This window comes from Anoplolepis gracilipes, chromosome 4 (assembly GCF_047496725.1).
Source record: "Anoplolepis gracilipes chromosome 4, ASM4749672v1, whole genome shotgun sequence".
Classification (NCBI taxonomy): domain Eukaryota; kingdom Metazoa; phylum Arthropoda; class Insecta; order Hymenoptera; family Formicidae; genus Anoplolepis; species Anoplolepis gracilipes.
Genome location: NC_132973.1, coordinates 7250570 through 7270818, shown reverse-complemented (window position 1 = coordinate 7270818; position 20249 = coordinate 7250570). Strand labels below are relative to the sequence as shown.

Sequence of the window (20249 nt, the reverse complement as noted above, 5' to 3'; positions counted from 1 at the left end):
AGAGAGAGAGAGAATATACAATTTCTCTGTGCAAAGTATAATTAAATTAATAGAAATTAATGGAGAATAGGAATTTATTTTGTAATTTTATACATAGTTTTATCATGAAAATCCATCATCGTTTTTGGTTCCCACATTTAGTGGAAATTTGCTTGTTATTTAAACCTTTATGTTAATATAAAATCTACATAAATTAATACTTTTTGTCTCTACAATAATTTTATTATTATTACATTGATATTTTCCTTGTAGTTCATTTTTCATCCGATAAAAATATCTTGTATTTGCATACTATTGAATGCAAAAGATATGAACGGAGCTAAAGAGGACAGATTAAGCATTGTGTTGATCTTTTTTCTTACAGCCGGAATGGAAGACTAACGATGCGTTAGATCGTAAGCGAGTGCTCGATCGCGAAATGTTCGAGTGTGCGTAATGACATCACCTGAATGAGTTACACCTGTGTGGAGCGGCCAGCGTGCATTCCACGGGAGCGGGGAATGCGCGATAGCCCGCACATTTCCAATTGAAAGGCCTCCAAGAATGTAGCTTCTTAACGGGGAAAAGAGAAGTCGATCGGTGAGAAGTCTTTACATCTTTATACAAAATACACAATAATCTTCTAGTTATGTCTGCTTTTTTCTCATATGATACAGTATATTATTTCTGTAGAAATCCTAAATTTAGCATATGAAGAAAAATTCTTTAATCTCATTGAAATTAATCTCTTTTTTAATCATTTGTCTATATTTATATATTTATTTTTATATTAATTTAATTTATTCAATTTTTATTTCAGTTTTGACAGAGATTAATTTTATTAGAATTTATTTCAGTCTTCATTGATTTTTTCTCAGTCCCTTCTTTTTTTAATAGATAAATTAGTGCTCATTATTTTCTCAAACCTGCAGGTATTTTTTAAAGATGTACTTTTTATCTTTTATTTTCTCTCAGAAAGATAATCGCTTTATAATTCATATTTGTAATATTCTTGGGGTTTTTAATCTAAACTGTATCGGATGAATTCGCAATTCAATGTTATTTCGAAATTGTATATTCAAAGATAAAGTTTTAACCTTAGAAAGGCAGGATAAATGTGAAGAGCTCTCGAATGAAATTTAATGATTCAAATATCGTCGAATCGCCGCGTCATATAGATCTTTTCAAAGCGAGCGATGCGTCCGGATGAAGTCTTCATCGGCCGTAAATCGCGTTATATTGGGTCGGTGGGACTTTCGTCCGTTTGCAGGACTCGTCGAACAACGATCAACAATCAACATAACATGCGATTCAACACGCTATTAGGGTCTACAATTTTTAACGAACAAAAAATCCATGGAATATTATAAAAAATTAATTTTGATGTATACTACAGAATAGATACATACTCAATGACAAATTTGAAACTCGAATGGTAAGTGTGACGACACGGAGAAAATTTTATATTAAAAATTACCATGGTATATAATAACTGTGAACCATGCTATGTAAAACTGTAAAAATTACGTCAATTACGTCAGTTTTTATAGTTTTACATAGCATTTTAACTTGGAATGTTCCTAATGGTCCACAGTTATTATAAACCATAGTAATTTTTAATATAAAATTTTCTCCGTGGAGAGAATATATCATTTATTAAAAATGTCGAATTTTTCTTATCTGTTTGATTATACATTAATATATGTACGTATGTATATTAATATTATATACGTATAATTTATAAATTATGGATAAGTACGTATCATCTATCACAATTAGAGACAATACACAAATGCATACATTTTGGAAATATTTTTAGAGTTAAAAGCTGATTCTGAAATTAAATTTCCATCTTTTTATTACAATATTTAGTATTTATTAAAAATTAATACCCGACTTCGGAGGCGTCACGTTGTGTTTAATAAACTGTTTTTGTGAGCGGAGGAGGTGAAGAGAAAGCTCAAGAGAGAGAGAATGAAAAATAAATTATAGCAACTTATCGCGACCTTTCTTGAGACCGGTATCGCTGTTATGATGGAACGGCATCGTTGTTCTTGTAATACACGCGATTGTCACGCGGCCAACGACTGACGATAAACATATATACACATATACACGAAGATTCGCGATCGAAGCCTCTGTCTGTCGCTGTGAATCGACGTTTCGCAGTCACTGCGATCGACTCGAAACGTATCTCTTCGAAGAGCCTCTGGACGCACGTCTCTCTTCGTGATTCACGTATCAGTGCAGAGTATTTCCGCTCGTTAACGCGAAAATGAACGAAAAATCAGCAAAACTGGCAGTCGCCGAATCTTCTGAGAGATCGAAGAAAGCCGCGTGCGAAATAAAAGAATATTGCCCGAAGAAGAAGATAACACCGAACGAACTGATGGAGAAAACTAAAGAGACTGCAATTAAAACAACAAAAGTACACGAAACGCAGAAGGCAAAGTCTACGAAGAATGATAAAGATGACAAAGCGACTTCTACAAAAATCCCTGAAGAGAGTCCTGCTAAGGATATAAAATTAGCTGAGGCCCCTGAAGTTACAAAAGTGCGCGAAACTCTGAAGAAAGAATCTCCGAAAGATAGTAAAGATATTAAGTTAGAGACTCCCGCTGAGATTCCTAAGGTTACAAAAATGCACGAAACTCTGAAGATAGAATCTACGAAGAATGTTAAAGATGACAAATCGACAATTCCTACGAAAGTTTCTGGAGAAAGTAATGTTAAAGATACAAAACCAGCCGAGATAATCGAAGCTATAAAAGTGCATGAGATACTGAGAGAATTTTCAACAGTAGATGTCGGTCTTTGCAGACAGGTTTCTAATGTTACAGAAATACTGCAGATAGAGGATGATACGAAAAATGTTAAAGATGATAGTTCAGAAATTTCTGCTCAAGATTCTGAAGAAAGTAATGTCAAGGATATAAAATCAGTTGAAGATACAAATAAAAAAAAGAAGATTCCCGTTCTTCGAAAGGTTGTATAAACATAGTTTTACATTATATTATGATGGAAAAAAGTAAATAAATAACTATTGGATTTAAATAAAAATTTCTATAAATAAAAATAAAACAAAATTTTTTTCAACAATTTATATTTATAAAAACATAATTCTTAACATAATTCTTATTTACTTGAGCACATGCCTAATAATTTTTTTAAAAATGTACATGTTTTTAAATATAAATTTAAATTATATAAAATGACTTAAAAATCAAAATAAGAGTTGAAAAACTTAAACTTTAACTTGTATAATTTATTCAAAATTATTTTAATAATTATTTTTAGCAATTACACATAACTCACACACGTGTAAAAACTTTTCTATGACATAAATCACGTACATACCCACGCACGCACGCACGCACACATATTGTAAAGTTAAGTTATTAACTAAAAAAATATTTTGTCTACATAATTTCATATTTTTATTTTTATTTTGGCAAGAATTAAATTTTGCTTTTAGGACATTGATAAGCAAGAAAGTAATATTGCGAAATTAATAATATATATATATATATATATATATATATATATATATATATATATATATATATGTGTGTGTGTGTGTGTGTGTGTGTGCGTATGTATATGTAAAGTAACGAAAATTTTTTATTTAAAAGTTTTAAAATGTAATTAAAGTCTAAAAATTAATTAAAACTGAATGGCTAACGTAGGATTTACTCAACCCTTGGGATATTGGCGCGCGTAAAATTTGGCGCCCCATATCGGCACCAAACTTGGACGAGCGTCCTTTAGTCCTGGCAGTACATCTAGTGCCTTCATTGCCAATCGAGCTCTTCGAAGTATTTGCAGAAATTGTCGAAGTCGTCACGAAGAAACCGGTCGTTCTGTTGTACGAGACTAGGTTTGGACGACCGGTTGCCAAGGGTGTCACTGATATAGGTGAGTAGAAGAGAATTCTACGATCCTATGTAAAATAAGATAAATATTTTTTTATGAAAAATATCTCAAATTTGTTCAAAATTTTTCAATTTGCTTAAACATTATTTTTGTTCGAGACCTTTTCCTTGGACATCATTAAATGCTTCTGTGATGTTTGATTGCGATGATTCATTATGACGTCATCGCGCTTCTGTCACCTCGAGACGGATAAAAGTGTGGAGACTGTTTGACACTTACAGAGAATAACATTTACCAGGAGAACATGGAAAGCGCACGCTATATTATTTTATTATCCTGTTAGAAAATAGTAATAACAGAAAACAATTTTTATCATTTAATTATTTTCTTTTATTTATTTTTCTAGCTATCCTGTCAGCGGCCAATGATTGGAACGATGGTGTGCTCTTACCCGCCAGCTTCGTTTTCGAGCATCATCTGAACAAGAACAATTCGCCTCACGTTTACGCGGATGTAATCGTTGCAGATGATCGCGCTCCACACGTTGAAGTAATTAAATATATTCTCTTAGCGGAAAAATAACGAAATATGGAAAAAAACTTAATAAATTTGATTAATTAAATTTATTAGAACAGAAAGATAAGCAACTTATAACTATGGAGAAACTTGTGCTTTTCATTTTCGGATTGAAAAAAAGTATAAATCTGTAAATGTTTCATTAGAAACATTTTTTGTCTGCAGTAGAGAATCATTATTCTTAACATTTTAGTGTAATAATAAGTTTCACTATCAATTTTTGCAATTTTAATTAACAATATATTGTATTATTGCTTTCTTCGCGTAAATAATTCTCATAAATATTTCAGTCATCTAAAATCTAAAACATAAAATTTTTTATTTTTTTTTTAGTTTTTAATTGATCTATTAATTAATGTTAAATTAATAAATTAATCAAAATAAATTAAATTTTACATATTAATTTAAAATTAAAGGTGTGAAAAGTAAAACATAAAAAGTTTTCTCACCAGGGCTCTATTTTAAGATACAAATATCTTCGTTACAATTGTAGCAAATTATGGACCTGCGAGGACACAGATGTGCCATACCAAATAGATGCGATAAAATCTGCGCCACTTCATTACTCTTCAACTATCTGCGCACGAAAGGCGAGAACCCGACGTTTTTCGGAAATATACTCGGTCGGTGTAAAACATCCTATATTTATATATTTATTATTATCATAGTTTTTCATTAATTTATCATACACACAGATTTGTATACTCGTTTATTATCTATATTCATTTTCGCTAAGATTCTTCTTAAAAGATTGCACATATCAGAAATATAAAAAAGTCACCAAATTAAAAACGAACATTTCAGATGTATGTTTTAACGAGAATTTTAGCGAAAATAAATATATAAATTACAAATTGTGAGAAAATATGCAGAATATAAAAATTATTATTTTAAAACAATGTATTTTGTGAGTGAGAAAATATTAAACAATAATACATCATATCTATTGTATTTTCGATAGAAAGGTGAATTAATTATAAATGCTATAGGTTATCAAGGTTTCATGCATTTAAATTGTATCTTACAGATGGTAATTCTCAACTTGAAGTATTGCGAATGGTTACTGGCAAGCAGGCAGAAGTGGGTGTCCTAGAAGCACCAGTAATCAGATGTCACAAGTTCACCATAATCGGTGCAGAGTTTCTTCAAATCCTTGCCAGCCTGGGACCTCTGCCGCCTTATCGTATCATGATCAATAAAGCACTAGGTATAATAATTTCCTCTATCCGCGTTAGAGAATCTCGAAATACCAGTATTAACGTTAGAAGGATTCTGTAAATTTTTTTTTGTACGCTAATAAATAAGATTAACCCTAATTAATGAAAAACAAACAGAACTTCAAGAACTGAAATAAAAATTTAAAAAATCTATAAATATGAAATAAAGATAAGTGTCATATGATGAAAATAATGGATCATTCTAACGTTAAAGTCGCCGAAAAAAGGAAAAGACCTCAAGTTTGTTTTTTATTTTATTTTTACTTTTAATTTCATTGCATTTCGTTCTATAACATTTCGTAATTAACTTTTTTCTGTTTATTAGTGAATACACTCGCCAAGGAGCTCACAACTTACTTGTTGAATATTAATCAGCACAAGGATTGGATAGACAGACTATCGTCCTTCGGCATCATCGGTTTTGCCGAAAATTCATCAGACTTTTACAATTTGGGCGACGTAAAATCTATAGCTACTAGAGTACCTTACTACTAAGACTGTCTTATAATATTTATTATTTATCTTTCTCGTAGGTTTCATATATATACTTTCTTTTATCTGGGTTTTTCTCCAATAGTATAATCTCTTATTAAAATTAAATAAATATAATAAAAAACTCATAAATTTATCATCGAGTATACATATATATATACATGATTCGTTAAAAAAAAAGATTCTCCCTCTCTCTCTGTCTCTCGCTCGTTCGCTCATTCTCTTTCACTCTTTTTTCTCGCTTATTTCGCTTTCTCTCTCGCGGTAATACACATTCCAATCGATTCTAAATTAATCGATACATATAAAATAAAATATTATCAAAATTCACTTAGTAAATTGTACATTATTTCTACAACTCACGACATAAATAACAATAACAACACGGTAAGACTTCGGTATCCTGATTTGTGCATTCAATTTTTTTCGTTTTTTTTTTATGTAATTCTATGTCTAGAGCTTAACTTTTTACAACTTTGCAAAATTTTTTGGAAAAGTTAGCGTTTCGTGATTTTTAGATTCTGCACTTAAACTTTTTTAGAGTTAAAAAAAAAGTTTAAAGCTTCTTGTTCCTCATTGCAGTTATTATAATTGAATTATATCATTATAAAGCGAAAAATCAAGATTTATTAATTCGCGAACCGTCAAAATATTTTGCAATACATTTTATCAATTTGTTGTTAAACGTGTGATAACGTGTAATAAAATTAACGTGTTGCAGGAAAAAAGTTTACCTGATTTTTCGCTTCTGATATCATAATTTCATATGATTGCAGTGAAAAAATAGAAATCTTGAAGACTATTCAATTTTTCAAGATGTTTGAGATTTTGTTTTAAATAATACTCAAAGCAATCTGAAACTTTTACGTTCAAAATAATAAAAAAATATTTCTTAATTTAACTAGAGTTTACTAAACTCGTAATAGCTTTAACCTACATTTAAGTCACTACGTCGTCGAGACAATCCCATAGAAGATCACAAAAAGTTAGGCGGAAGCATTCCATCAGCTGGAGGTATAGTGCTGCTCGCCAAAGCGTTATTCAGAAACTCTTCCAGCCGCATCAGAGGCCCACCACCACCATCTGCAACTTTTCGCATATGCGGATAATACTGTTCCAACAACAGCGTCAGCAATTTGTGAAACTGTGTTGGATAGGCAGTCCATAACATATTACCAGCAACCTCAAGCATATCTAATATTAAGGTCGCGCACAAATTACAAATGTCAGTTCTTGCTTCTGAAAATTGAAAAAACAAATTTTTATTATCGCATGTAAAGCATCATGTTTGTTGTTTTTCGCAGTATTAACAAATTGTTTCTCTTTACATATTACCAACATTTTTATTTCGTTTTAAAAATATTTTTTATATTTTTGACACAGACATTTTCTTTAAACATTTTATTTTAAAAAATTTTTCTTGTATAATTTTAATGTACTTCGAAATCAGAAAATTAATATTTAAATTTAAACAATTACATCACAAAATGTAATCATCTTACCAATATTCAAAACAGCCGCCAACCATCTCCAAGCATGCTGAAGACCATAAGGATGAGCCTTGGTAACACCCTTCCGCTGTCTTGTGACGGTAATTGATGCGTACAATCTCATCAAGCCTGACATTCTCTTTAAAAACTTATCCTGCTTTTCGACAGTACCATCTTCAGAGTATTTGCAACCAAGGGATTTGTAATAATCTTCATCGGATTGGCCTTCTTGTTGCGGCAGGAACATTGGTATAGTGAATGGACATGCTTCGTGAAGACGCGCCAGGAAAAGTTCGCCAAAGTCCACGTGTTCATTCCAGAGAGCAACGACGATCATCGCCACGGGAAATGCCATTTCCGGTTTGCTGGATACTAGCGTCTCGCCTTGACTCTAAAAATTCATACTTATAAATAAAAATTCATTCTCTAAAATAACAAAATGCTTTCAAGTTAATAACAAAATAATTCACTTATAATTAAAATTTTTTTAATTAAAAAATTTAATTTTTATCAAATCTTGCGATCTTTTTTCTTTATTTTTATCTTTTAATTATGACTTTCTTCTCCTTATTTTTTTTCTTTTAATTATGACTTTTTCTTTATTTTTTTTCTTTTAATTATGATTTTTAAGAAAGAGATTCCCACAGATACGTACAACTATCTTTTTTGCCAGATGATCCTTGCAAAAAATCACTCCTTGCGAATGTTGCGTCACATTAGGAGATGATTTTCCAATCAAAAGATTATGCAATCTGTCATATTTGTCTCTCAAGTGTTGTTCGCTAACACCGGAGATCGCGTTTACCGGAATATTGATTGCCTTCTGACACTCAAAGCGAAATTTCTTGGTAGCAGTCGATTGTAAGAAATCCTTGCAAGTTTTTTGATAAAGGTTTAAGAAATGTTTGCTTTTAAAGTAAATTTGCAATGATTCCTTATCAATGTACTCGAAAAGATTTCCTGTAAATTTATGACATAGAAGCATATTAATTAATCTTTCTATTTAAATAGAAATTTAAATTTAACTCTCATCAGACGTTCAAACTCAAATTCAATATTAGGGTCAATTTGACACTGCAGGTAAATCGAGATGCTAATTAAAGTTGTACTTGAGTTCAATACCATTACAGCTCTTAGATTGACAAAAATAAACATTTTGATTTTGTGAGAAACTTATTTGTAAAACTCTATTTTTCGAGTAAATATTTTTGGCAAAAAAGATCAAATTGACACTAACGTCTCATAAAGGTAAATAAAGAATAGGAAATTAATTTAAATTAAATTTAGTAAACATACTTTTTAATCAAAATATGTAAAATATAAATTTATAGAATAAAATATCGTATAATATTTAAATACATGTAATAATTAGAATGCATTTTATATATTAAATTGTATAGATTTTAGCATACCTTCTTTGCCAGAATCTGCAACTGTTTCTTCCGGCTTAGGTGCAGATGCAGATGGTGTAACTTGTGTATTAACTGTTACAGCTATTGCTTCCTGATTCACGCTTTGATTTTTACTTTCATTATTCTCTACAGCACTACTTTCACCTGGATGCTGAGAAGGCATTGTATTGCCAGTTGGAATATTTTCAGACTCCACAACTGGTTGGATCTCACTTGCAGCTTGTGCACGAGCCAGTTCTGCTTCGTATTGAGCATCCATTTCTTCTAAAGTTTATAACTAAATATATTTAACAGAAATGTTCAAGAAAAAAGGATATTTATTTATAAGAAATTCACGAACCTATCTCCGTCCGAAATGTAGTCAATATATCATCAATGTGATGAACCAGATTCTCGATAACATTCACATCTGTAGATATCAATTCTCCACTCTATATATAAAAATTCAAAATTATTATTATAAATAATATGCAACTTGTACAGAACTAAAAAATGTATTTTTAAAAATTTATGCTCATCTCTTTTAATAAGATATTACAATCCAACAAATAAAAATCTAAATAAAAATTTGTAAACTTTTGAAATAATAATTAATTTCTTTTTTTATAATTACTTTGATTTTTTCATCTAAGACTTCGATCTGTTGAATCAGTTCTTTTATCCTCGCAGAGTTTGCTGTAAGGATAACATCTAACGCATGCTTGTTTTCACAAGCCTTGGTTAGTGCTACAATATCACAATATTTGGCTATGAATTGGCTTCGATGAACCATCACAAGCTTTGTCAGCTCCTCCTTTTCCTTCATTCGTTTCCGATACTCCTCTACTTCTCGTTCAAGTTTTTCCTTCTGTTCCTGAGCGCGCTGTGCTTGTAGTTGTTGCTCGTGCCGTCTTTTAATCTCCTCTTCCTCTGCAATTCGCTCAATTTCAGCCAGGATATCTGCCAGTTTCTCCTCATTCCGTCGTACACGTTCACTTGCCATCAGTGAGCGTGAATTCGCCATTTGCTCCTGGATGACACGACCATTCTCCCTCATGTGATTAATACGACTCTCCATCTTTTTCTACAACGCAATTAAAGATATAAGAATATAATACCAATCAATATGTTTCTCATCTATGATATTTATTAATAAAAAACATTTTTAGGTAATAGTATTAAATTTTATTATAAATATGATCAACTATATTGGATGATTAAATTACCCTGACTTCTTCTTTTCTTTGCTTTTCACTTTCCAAAAGAATTTTCTTGAATGAGAATTGAATGCCGTTTGAAGTAAATATCATATGCTTGGGACTGCTATTAGTTTTCGGTGGGCTTTTAATGTTACAAGAGTTTTGCTCATTCTCAATATTTTCTAGCTTGCCAGAGTCATCTTTGCTTGACACCAATTGATGACCAATATGATCCATCATCGCTGATATACGCGATGCTTTTTCCAAGGTAAATACCTTGTGACTCTCAAAGTCTGATGTGATGTCCATATTGTTCACCTTTGAAACAGCATTCATCAAGTATTTGAATACAAAAACTTTCCAAGAGCAAAATTAAAATTAAAAATCTAATTTGTTAACTCCAACTTCTAATAAATAAAGTGAACATGAAGAAAATAAATATAAGCATGCTATATATAATAAAAAGATCCCACATATTTTCATTAATTTATAAGTCAAATTTACTTTAAGGAAAATTTTAGTCAAAGCACATAAAGTAATTTAAAATATTACAAGTTGCAAAATTATGTTAAATTCAAATCTTCTAAAAGTTTGCTCCAAATTATAGAATCTGTCTCTTTCGTCAGTTGGACAAGAATAACCAAGTCTTCGCGCCGACTCACCTTAGTTTTTGGTTTTTCTCTTTTCAAATGAAATGACATGATTTTGCGAGGAGACACACATTCGCTCCTGAATTTAACCCTATGCTCATGTTTTTAGCGATACATGTTCCATTCAATATCTATGCCACACCGAGATCCGAAATTATCCCAACGAGACACTTTCGAGCTAACGTAAATCGTGAATGACGCCGCATTGCAACGAGTAATGGGTAAAGGTAGATTTACATCAATACATGTCCAATATAATGTAGTACGTCATTGATATCCAATAGAAAAATTTATTCTTTAGGGAAAAAATATCCCTAGAAAACAAATTTTTCTATTAGATATCAGACGAATGGGGATATTTCAATAATTCACATTTATAAACACACCATAAATATGAATTACAGTCGGACCTCTTATCCTACGACATTTTCGGTCCGGAATCTTCCCCTTAAATCTCTGATCCTACGACAAAAATTTGAGAGTGGGGGTGTAATTCCCCTTTCGCGGTCGTAGCATGAGAGGATTTTTTGTCATAGGATAAGAGATTTCGTAGCATCAGAGAGTCGTAGGATAAGAGGTCCGATTGTATAATATAAATTATAAATAGATATATATACAGAGAGAAGCCTGAGAGACACGCGTGTCACTGCCTTTCAAATTGTCCACTTTTTCCTTGCAGTATATGCTAACTCTAATAGAACCTATTTTAGAAAAAAAATATATATATACATAAACTTAATTTTTAAACTGAATTTGTATCAAAGTAAAATTTATTCAACCAATGAAATTAGTTTTCTTTTTTCAATTGGACAAGGGGTTCATGCTCCATCTCTATCTTTCGATATCTATGGCCGCGAGTCATTCTTTCCGAGCTCCGTAAAGTTAGCCGAACCACTTTGATTTTTTTATAATTAAAATTAACTAATCGTTTGGAAATCGTGTGGAGATGATCGGAAGTCTAATTAAAACGTTTGGAGGTTCATCGTTTTTTTTTTTTTTTTTTAATTAAATAATTAAAATTTCGATGTAAAGTTTGCTGAACATTTTTATTTTTCGTCCAATCGAGTTAAACAAGAGTTTATTCGATGCAGAATCGTTAGGTGGTCACGAATAAATTCTTTACAACGTTTGGAGGTCCATAGTTTATCCGAAAAATGAAAAAAATCATGTGCGGTAAAATTTCAAATACTTTTAAGGCTGATTCACACTTTGACAGAAAAACAGAAAGCAGACAGCAAAAGCCAATCAAAACTCGCGCTGGCAATTGGCTGTTGAGTAAAGAATTTCTAATGTTTTTATATGATAATATGATTGCGATCCAGGAGACACGTCAGATGTTTCAAAACATTTGATTGATCAATCAAAATAAATTGAGTAAAGATTTCTTTAGCCTGATTGGTTAATGCAGTACTTTTTAAAGCATCTGTAGCAATTTTTCGACTACGGCTTATATGTCATGCACACACTCTTGCATAACGCATAATGGGTCATCTACAATGGCCGTAGAACGTAAGGTCGCAAGCAAATTGACCAATGACAGTCAAGCATTTTCGAAAATGACCATTTTCGCGCTCTGAGGGAGGCGGCCTCCCCCATCGCCTAATCATAGTGTTGCTCACTGGCGGCGGGGGGGGGGGGGTATTGTCCCCCACCCATATATTATCTAATATCTGCGCGCGGCTAGAGCCGCTTTGAAATTGTATTTTCTACCCCGGGGGGGGGGGGGTCCGCCTCCCCGGGGAACATTAATTGAAATAAAGTGGTTTCAATCTGTTCTTATCAGCTTAATATCTGATACAATTCCCATAGAGGATTCAGAATATTAAACTGATTTTTGAAACCGGGCGAGTGACCGGAGCTTGCTCCGACTCTGCCGCGGGTCGACCTGACATTGCAGTACCGTCAGGAGCGGCCTAATAAACCTAATTAAACATAATTATTATTAGTTAACATCTTTATTTACAGGCTTATTAGGCACTGACCCGTGGCCGCGCGCACGGTTGCAATTGTCAACAATTTTTGAATCCCCGGCGTGAGCGCGCGTTTTTCCCGCGTAAACTCTTAACTCGAGGGGCATTGCCGGCCTATTTTATTTATTGAATAAGTTTATTTTGTGTCTTATTACATTAGTTTTTTATTTAATATTTGAATTAAGATTAATCCCAACTTTTATTATAATTGTTTATGAAGGAACAAATTTTTACCGTTTAACAGCTGTATATTATTTATTAAATACTATGTTACGTTTATTAATTTATTTAATTATATTATTGAAATTAAATGGATCATTTGATTATAATTTATTAATAATAAGAATAAAGATAATGGGTTTTGAGATTATTTAATTTTTTTCAGCATTTTTATTGAAATACTAATTTATATATTTCACATGTGATTACCAAACGTTTATGTAGAAGCTCCAGTTTATCATTAAACAATTTTGCTATTTTATTAAAGTTAGAAAAGTTTGTTACGATTTATGGAGATATTTATATTTCAAAGACTTCTTTGTAATTATGTAATTTTTACAATTGGAATTATTGATGGACTTGCAGTTAGATTAATTTATTTGGTTCAAGTTGATATAAAAAAATTAATTTAAAAGCTTATTCTTCAGTATAATTTATATTGTTATTGTTTTAGTATAATTTATATGCATAATACAGATTAATAGCTTATTTTTCAATATAATTAAATATAAATAATATGTATACTTATACGATTTATAAAAGATGTTGAAATTGTGTGCAATGGATGCAAAATATATATTGAAGAGTGATTATAACCATCATTATATGTATATATTGTAAAAAATTATTGTACAGATTTATTAAACATATAATATCTACATATATAATTAATGTTCAAAATATAATAACTATTTATACAATTAGTTATATAATAATTAAAATCTAGATGTGTAATTTATTGTAATATATTTTCAAGTAACAGCAATCTGAGATCATAAACCTATAAAACAAATGAAAAATAGTTATTTATGGACACACACACACGCACGCGCACACACATACACGCGCACACACATACACGCGCACACACACACATACATACATATATATATATATTACAAGTATGTTAATCAACTTCAATGACCTATATTCAAAATGCGTTTTCTATCAATAAATGCGCGCATTTATTTCTGAAATTCTAGACTATAAACGAATTATATGCAAAATATGCGTATTTATTGATAAAAACGTGTTGTGAATATACCCAATAACTATATACATTTATAAATTAAATTTATGAACGTATAATTCTTTCTTACCTATATAATAATACTGTTAAGGGAGCAGTACTGGCATGCCATAAGGAATGAGCGTCGAATATCCAAAAGATAGGAGGAAAGTCTGCCAGTTCTAACAGAGTCACAAAAACAGTCAATGCATTAAACCAACCGATTAAGTACACGTGAGACTTGTTGCGATTAAAATACCACCATAGCATTGTTATCGTGAAGGTTGTCATGCCTAAGAAATAAAAATTTCATGTTCATGGTATAATTATTTTTCTGTAGAGATGTTGACTGCAATGAAAAATTTACCTATTGTTATATTCAACATCATGTTATAATCATAATTAATTTTGCCTGACCATAAGTGTGATAAATGCATACATAAAATACTTAGATATCCACTAGTTATTATAACAAATGCTCTATTCTTCTTGTATGTTATCCTAAAAGTCAACATATACATTAAATGTCACATTACATATATAAAATAAATTCTTATATATATTATGTATAAATGAAATATTATGTATATGATTTTAAAACCTAAAAATAACTATTTCATATTTTTTGAAGAATATATTATGTATGAAAAGAATATAACTATTGCATATTACCTTAAAAGCATGCAATATAATAATGTAAGTACCATACTGAATGCACAAGAATAATCCATAGCTTCTGTAAATGGTCTATCTCGTGAATGGAATACAGTAGACCAAAACCATCCATTTAAGCATATCTGCAATAAAATTATAGATTAAAGTTTGAAGAATCGCTACAAAAAAATCATATATAAAATTAATATAACCTGCTTGTAAAAATTGATAAATATTATTATAAAAATAATAGAGATAATATAGAGATAATTTTCTTGAAAAAATATATTGCTTATAATACACAGAAATTCTAAATGTAGAGTTATTACTCTTTTTATTTATGATTTTTATTATTACAATGGAATTTTTCTTAAAACAGATTTGTAGATTATATTTAATTATGACACATTGTTGACCATGATTTAATTTTCTTTCAATTGTGATTAAATTAATTTTCTTTTATTGATTATAATTATAAAATCCACATGTGAAAAGTACTTCATTATATGTGGGACACTTGAAAATATACTTACAATACTGAAATATTCCCAAGCATAAAACATAGGATTGGTTCGGTCTACTTTTCTTCTAAATTTTTGATGCATTATCCAATGTGCATAAAAATTTAATATGGAGAATAAAACTGATGCAGGCTCCTGACACCCAAATAAGCGGATAAATGGCCACTGAAAATATAAAAATAACATGTTATTTTACTTATAAATGGAATGTGTTATAAGAGTAAAATTTAATATAACGTTAACTATTTATAAATAGTTACAAATATTACATGAGTAACATGTAATATAGCATTAACATTAAATCTTTTGTTGTACAATAAATTTTTGTTATATGTATAACAAACTATATATATTTTCTATGTTTATTAATATTTCATAATTTTCTGTATAATAGCTTATAATTTTTCATAGAACATTTAAGTACTATTCATATTAAAATTATAAAATTGTATAAAGTTTTATATTATTTTTATATTTTGCTTACTTTTCCATGAAATTGTGGTATTTTCAAACCATGAGATACAAAGGAATCAACAGTCTTCCATGTACAAACATAACTGCAATCTTCTTTGCAGGACCAGTGTAATAAAATTAATGATAAAGGAGGTTGTTCCTTAAAGGTTGTTTCTACAATATATTATAAATGCATATAATTAAAAACAATATTAAATATAATTATCTCTATAAATTCTGTATATTATATGGTATAGGAGAGAAAATATTTTCATTAAATTCTAAAAAAAGTATAGAAAAGTATATACATAGCTAAAGTAGCAAAACTCTATTTTATTTTCAGTATAAATTTTATAATACATAAAAGAATAAAAAATCTTTTTCTTTTAATTGATAATTGTTCAATATTTTAAATATCAAGGCCTGATTATTTTAATGCCTCTTTAGATATATAATAACTAACAGCGAATGAAAAAAAAGTATAAAATCAACTGTTACCATTTTTACAATTCCTAGTGACACACAATGCTAAACATTGCTTATATATCTGCGATTTATCACCTATTGAACCAACTGTATTTCCAAACAGATAAATTTGAATAATCAACAAAAAGAGCCATGCCGATTTCGACATACTGTCAATACGAAATCATAACCAAATTAGTAACTGACAACAAGCAACTTTATCGGTGGAAACTGCTGTTGCAGGTTGCAGGTTGCAGCACATAGAATTTCTATGCGCATGCGTTTAAATACAGCGCGATATCGCGATATCTTCTATTTCGCTTTCTCCTAAGATATTTGTGTATAAAGAAAAATAAAGAATAAGCAGATACAAGAGGAAACAGTTTTGCAGAGGAGAAGGGAGATGTCTCTGGTCTCTCTGCACGAAATAATATACAATATGCGTATGCGTCATTCTTAATAATCATTTTTAGCACAAGAACATGAGATTACGACAAGTGGTAAAGATTATTAGGGAAAAGGATTAATATCTTTTGAAAAACGCGAGAAAGGAAAACCAGATCATTTAAAGAGACAGACAGAGAGAGAGAGAGAAATTGAGATTGAGATTAAGATACGCGCTCACGAATATTTACGAGATGCGGAGTACGATAGGAGGATAGAGAAAAACACCTGTTGGCTGACTGTCGGCTGAATCGGACAAACACGATGGCCCACCTGTTTAAGAATCTCAACAACAGCATTTGGCACGCGTTTCAAGCGTTACAGGCCGATGATATCAACACAGTCGCTAAATCGAAATTAAAGGTAAAATTTTCATGAACTGATAGAATTGCTAAAAGAATTCAGGCCACAACCTGACGATTTCTTTCAGTTTAATATATTTTATAGATTTTATTTATATATAAAATATATATCTCATAAATGATAATCTGTTTATAGGTGTTGACGGCCAATATCGGTACATTGATGGATTTATATGGCGTGGAGAAAGGTTTAGAGCATTATCGGAGTACACAGAGTTTGACATTTGATCAATACATGTATTATTTACAGAAAGAGGTAAGGCATTCTACAAGAGAAGAAAGTTATGAGCCATCAAAAGATTAGTTTTAAGATATTTAATTAGAATATAAATGTTTTTATTCTTTTTTTATTTTTAAATGTTTTGTTAAAAATATTTATATATTTCTCCAAGTTGTTTTATATGTTTTCTCTTCTATCTTTGGTTTAGACCATTAACTTTGTTGCATTCAATTTATGCAGAATTATTACTTCAGGTATTTTCTTCTATTACTGATGCTACCTCTTTACATACATTGAAAAGACTGGAGGAAGGAATAGATGAAATCTGTTGGCTGGTGTGTAAAAAGAACTATTTGGACAGATCCCATCCAGTCTTTGAAAATCACAGTGTTTATCAGTTGTTTAGAATTTACTGTCTACTGGCTGAAACAGATCCAAATGCAACAGATTCTTTTATGGTTGGAAATTGATTTCTTTATAATTAAGTACATTTTATTATTAGATATTTGATATATTATTTTCATATTACAGATAACAATGAATGGCGATGAAGTAGCTAGAATTGCTTCCCATCTTGCAATGTCCTTGGGTCTGCAATGGGATGCTATAGATTTTTCTGCCTTATCAGCAGCTATCAAAATGTTTAGGTAATGTTTTATCTATTCAGTCACAATAATACGAAGAATGCAATTTCTTTATGAAAAATTTTGGGGAAGGTTTCCCACATTTCTAGCAGTTCTCGAATCTAAGTACAGTGGTGGCAATACTTTGGACACTGTGGCATTAACAGAAGCAATTGATGATCTTTACCAGATTTATGTGGAGAATGTAGTGAAAAAGGTAAATGTTGGTTAGAATTTTAAATACAAACTATAAGAAAATTATGAAAATTTTTTGTCACATGTATTCTGATTATTTTTTTATTATTTATTATAAAAATTATTTTATTTATTATAATTATTTTTATAAATTTTGCTGCTCAGGGTTATTTGATGAAGAAAGGTTTTCTATTGCCAACACTGCGATACTTTTGGTTTGTACTGCGCCCTGGAGAATTGACATACTATAAAGATCCTCATCAAAAAGAACCATCCGGATTAATATTGTTAAATGCTAACTGTTGGGCTGACTCTCTGACAAACAATGGAAAACCTGATAGAAGATTTGTTCTTAGTACACCTGAACACAGATGTATAGAGCTAGTCGCAGAGGACCACAAAGGCAGGCTGCAATGGTTAGCAGCATTGCAAACAGCTATTCAACATTCGGGCGAAAAAATCGGCTATCAAAGGAGTTTAGCCAATCAAAGAAGATCTTTGCGACAAGTAAAATTTGAAAAATGAAAAATTGAAAACAACATTAATAGTTTTAGTAAGAATTTATTTATTTCCAACTATTTTATTGCTGTTACTAGGCTACTAAACAAGAAAAAGAAGAGACTAAGTTGGAACTTCAGCATGAGAGGCAAGCTAGGATCGCTGCTGAAATACAGGCTCGAAAATTAGAAGCTTTGTCGAAAGAGGAAGGTGCCAAAGTTCAACAATTGGAAGATGTTAAACAGAAACTAGAGCTATTGTTACAAGAAGAAAAACAGGCTCTACGTGACGAGGAAATAGGTAAAAATATTGTGTATTTATATCACAATATGTTTCATAGAATTGTACAATTTAAACATATATTGTATATTCCAGTACGAAATTTACAAGCAAGAGTATTACGTGAGGAATGGGAGAAAAGAGAGCAATTGGAAAAGTTGCAGCAAGAGCAGCAAGAATTGTTAGAGATGGAGAAGATGAAAAGATTGGAATTTGAACGAATGCAACAAAAAAATGAACAGCAATTGCATGGTATAAGAGTATAAAAAAATAAAAAATTTAATTGTTTACACACACAGTATAATTAAATATTATTTTTTAATACTTTTATTATTTTTATTTTATTATTTCTTATTAATATATAATTTAATGCAGTTTTTGTGTGTATGTCTGTGTATAAAAGTTTCATTAACCTATACTTAATTAAATTAATTGAAGTGAAATGGCTTAAATTTTTTAAGTGTAATCTCTTTTAGCTTTTTAATGTATTTAATTTTTATTTTATACATCTCCAATTTTATTCTTTTATTCTTCATATTTTTTTTTTTTATATTTTGCTTTATATTACTTTTAGATGCCGAACTGCGACTTCAACAACTGGAAATGGAAAGGGAGCATCTGGATGCTGAGTTGCGTGTTGCACGCGAAAAAGTAAAGTGTGCCGAAGAGGCTCAATTTTTACTGGAAACGCAAATTGTGACGCATCCTCTAAAAGGAGGTGAAAGGATCAGACGTACTCAAAGTTTCATACCGACAACGAAAGAGCGACCACTTTCCATGGAAAATATTGACAACAGAACTATAACATTGCAAAAAAATATTTGACACATACTTCGCCATTAAAAGCTACAAAAATCAATGCATTTATTATCCAAGTTGCATTTAAGTCTTCCACCAAATAGTATAATACAAAGAGCTTATAGAAACTAATATACATTTATATAATATAGTTGCAGGGCAACTATACTATCTTTTCATGAAGAATGTGAGAATCTTCATGCAAGCTTCGATAAAGATACGAATTTGATAGTATTTTATTCTCGATCTTGCCTCATTTGCAGTTTTAGTAAAGTATTTAATATGAATTATTACATATATTTAATATAAATATTATATATGCACATCTCTTTTATAATAAAATTACTTCGAAAATAATGTAACATTTTGAATGTTTATAAAAAAGATAATATCAATCGTTTTTTAATAGACTGTAAAACATATTTTCACTTAATGTGTAAAAAAAATGTATAAATATATTTGTTTTAAAGGCGTTATTATAAATCAATATAATATATTCATATCTAATCTTGTTGAAACATACAAAATTTCAAAAAGTCTTTAAAGTGTGTAAAATATTTTTACATTTTATAAAAGTCACTAAAACTTTTGAATAGAAAATTTATAGTATTATATGCTATATTATATATAGTGGAGGGGGGGGGAGAGAGTTTGGTGTTCAAATCAAATAAA

General features: G+C 30.3%; 4 protein-coding genes and 1 pseudogene across 5 annotated transcripts; 3 read left to right on the top strand and 2 right to left on the bottom strand.

Moving 5' to 3' along the window:
* The first annotated feature begins 2072 nt into the window (after nt 1-2072).
* LOC140664719 (uncharacterized) lies at nt 2073-6467 on the top strand. Its single transcript, XM_072890136.1, has 6 exons — nt 2073-2965; nt 3666-3894; nt 4259-4401; nt 4922-5051; nt 5456-5635; nt 5971-6467. The coding sequence occupies exons 1-6, from the start codon at nt 2255-2257 to the stop codon at nt 6138-6140; spliced, it is 1563 nt and encodes a 520-aa protein (XP_072746237.1). The 5' UTR covers nt 2073-2254; the 3' UTR covers nt 6141-6467.
* Gle1 (Gle1 RNA export mediator) lies at nt 5887-11084 on the bottom strand. 2 transcript variants are annotated; one of them, XM_072890134.1, is made up of 8 exons: nt 10880-11084; nt 10245-10535; nt 9653-10102; nt 9380-9470; nt 9040-9303; nt 8283-8587; nt 7640-8018; nt 5887-7376 (listed from the first exon to the last, which is right to left on the bottom strand). In XM_072890134.1, the coding sequence occupies exons 1-8, from the start codon at nt 10916-10918 to the stop codon at nt 7114-7116; spliced, it is 2082 nt and encodes a 693-aa protein (XP_072746235.1). In that variant the 5' UTR covers nt 10919-11084; the 3' UTR covers nt 5887-7113. The 2 variants fall into 2 exon arrangements, with proteins under 2 accessions (XP_072746235.1, XP_072746236.1); XM_072890135.1 differs by having other exon boundaries at nt 9040-9300.
* A 1527-nt stretch (nt 11085-12611) lies between these two features.
* On the top strand, nt 12612-12789 carry LOC140665502 (U2 spliceosomal RNA; annotated as a pseudogene).
* Nucleotides 12790-13671: 882 nt separating this feature from the next.
* Pgap3 (Per1-like protein PGAP3) lies at nt 13672-16500 on the bottom strand. Its single transcript, XM_072890148.1, has 7 exons — nt 16192-16500; nt 15725-15867; nt 15253-15405; nt 14738-14862; nt 14433-14566; nt 14157-14358; nt 13672-13837 (listed from the first exon to the last, which is right to left on the bottom strand). The coding sequence occupies exons 1-7, from the start codon at nt 16325-16327 to the stop codon at nt 13780-13782; spliced, it is 951 nt and encodes a 316-aa protein (XP_072746249.1). The 5' UTR covers nt 16328-16500; the 3' UTR covers nt 13672-13779.
* Nucleotides 16501-16631: 131 nt separating this feature from the next.
* On the top strand, nt 16632-19844 carry LOC140664728 (differentially expressed in FDCP 6 homolog). Its single transcript, XM_072890147.1, has 9 exons — nt 16632-16965; nt 17101-17220; nt 17439-17642; nt 17716-17831; nt 17901-18024; nt 18168-18509; nt 18599-18800; nt 18876-19031; nt 19354-19844. Exons 1-9 carry the CDS (start codon nt 16867-16869, stop codon nt 19602-19604), a joined length of 1614 nt encoding a protein of 537 aa, XP_072746248.1. The 5' UTR covers nt 16632-16866; the 3' UTR covers nt 19605-19844.
* The last annotated feature ends 405 nt before the right edge of the window (nt 19845-20249 follow it).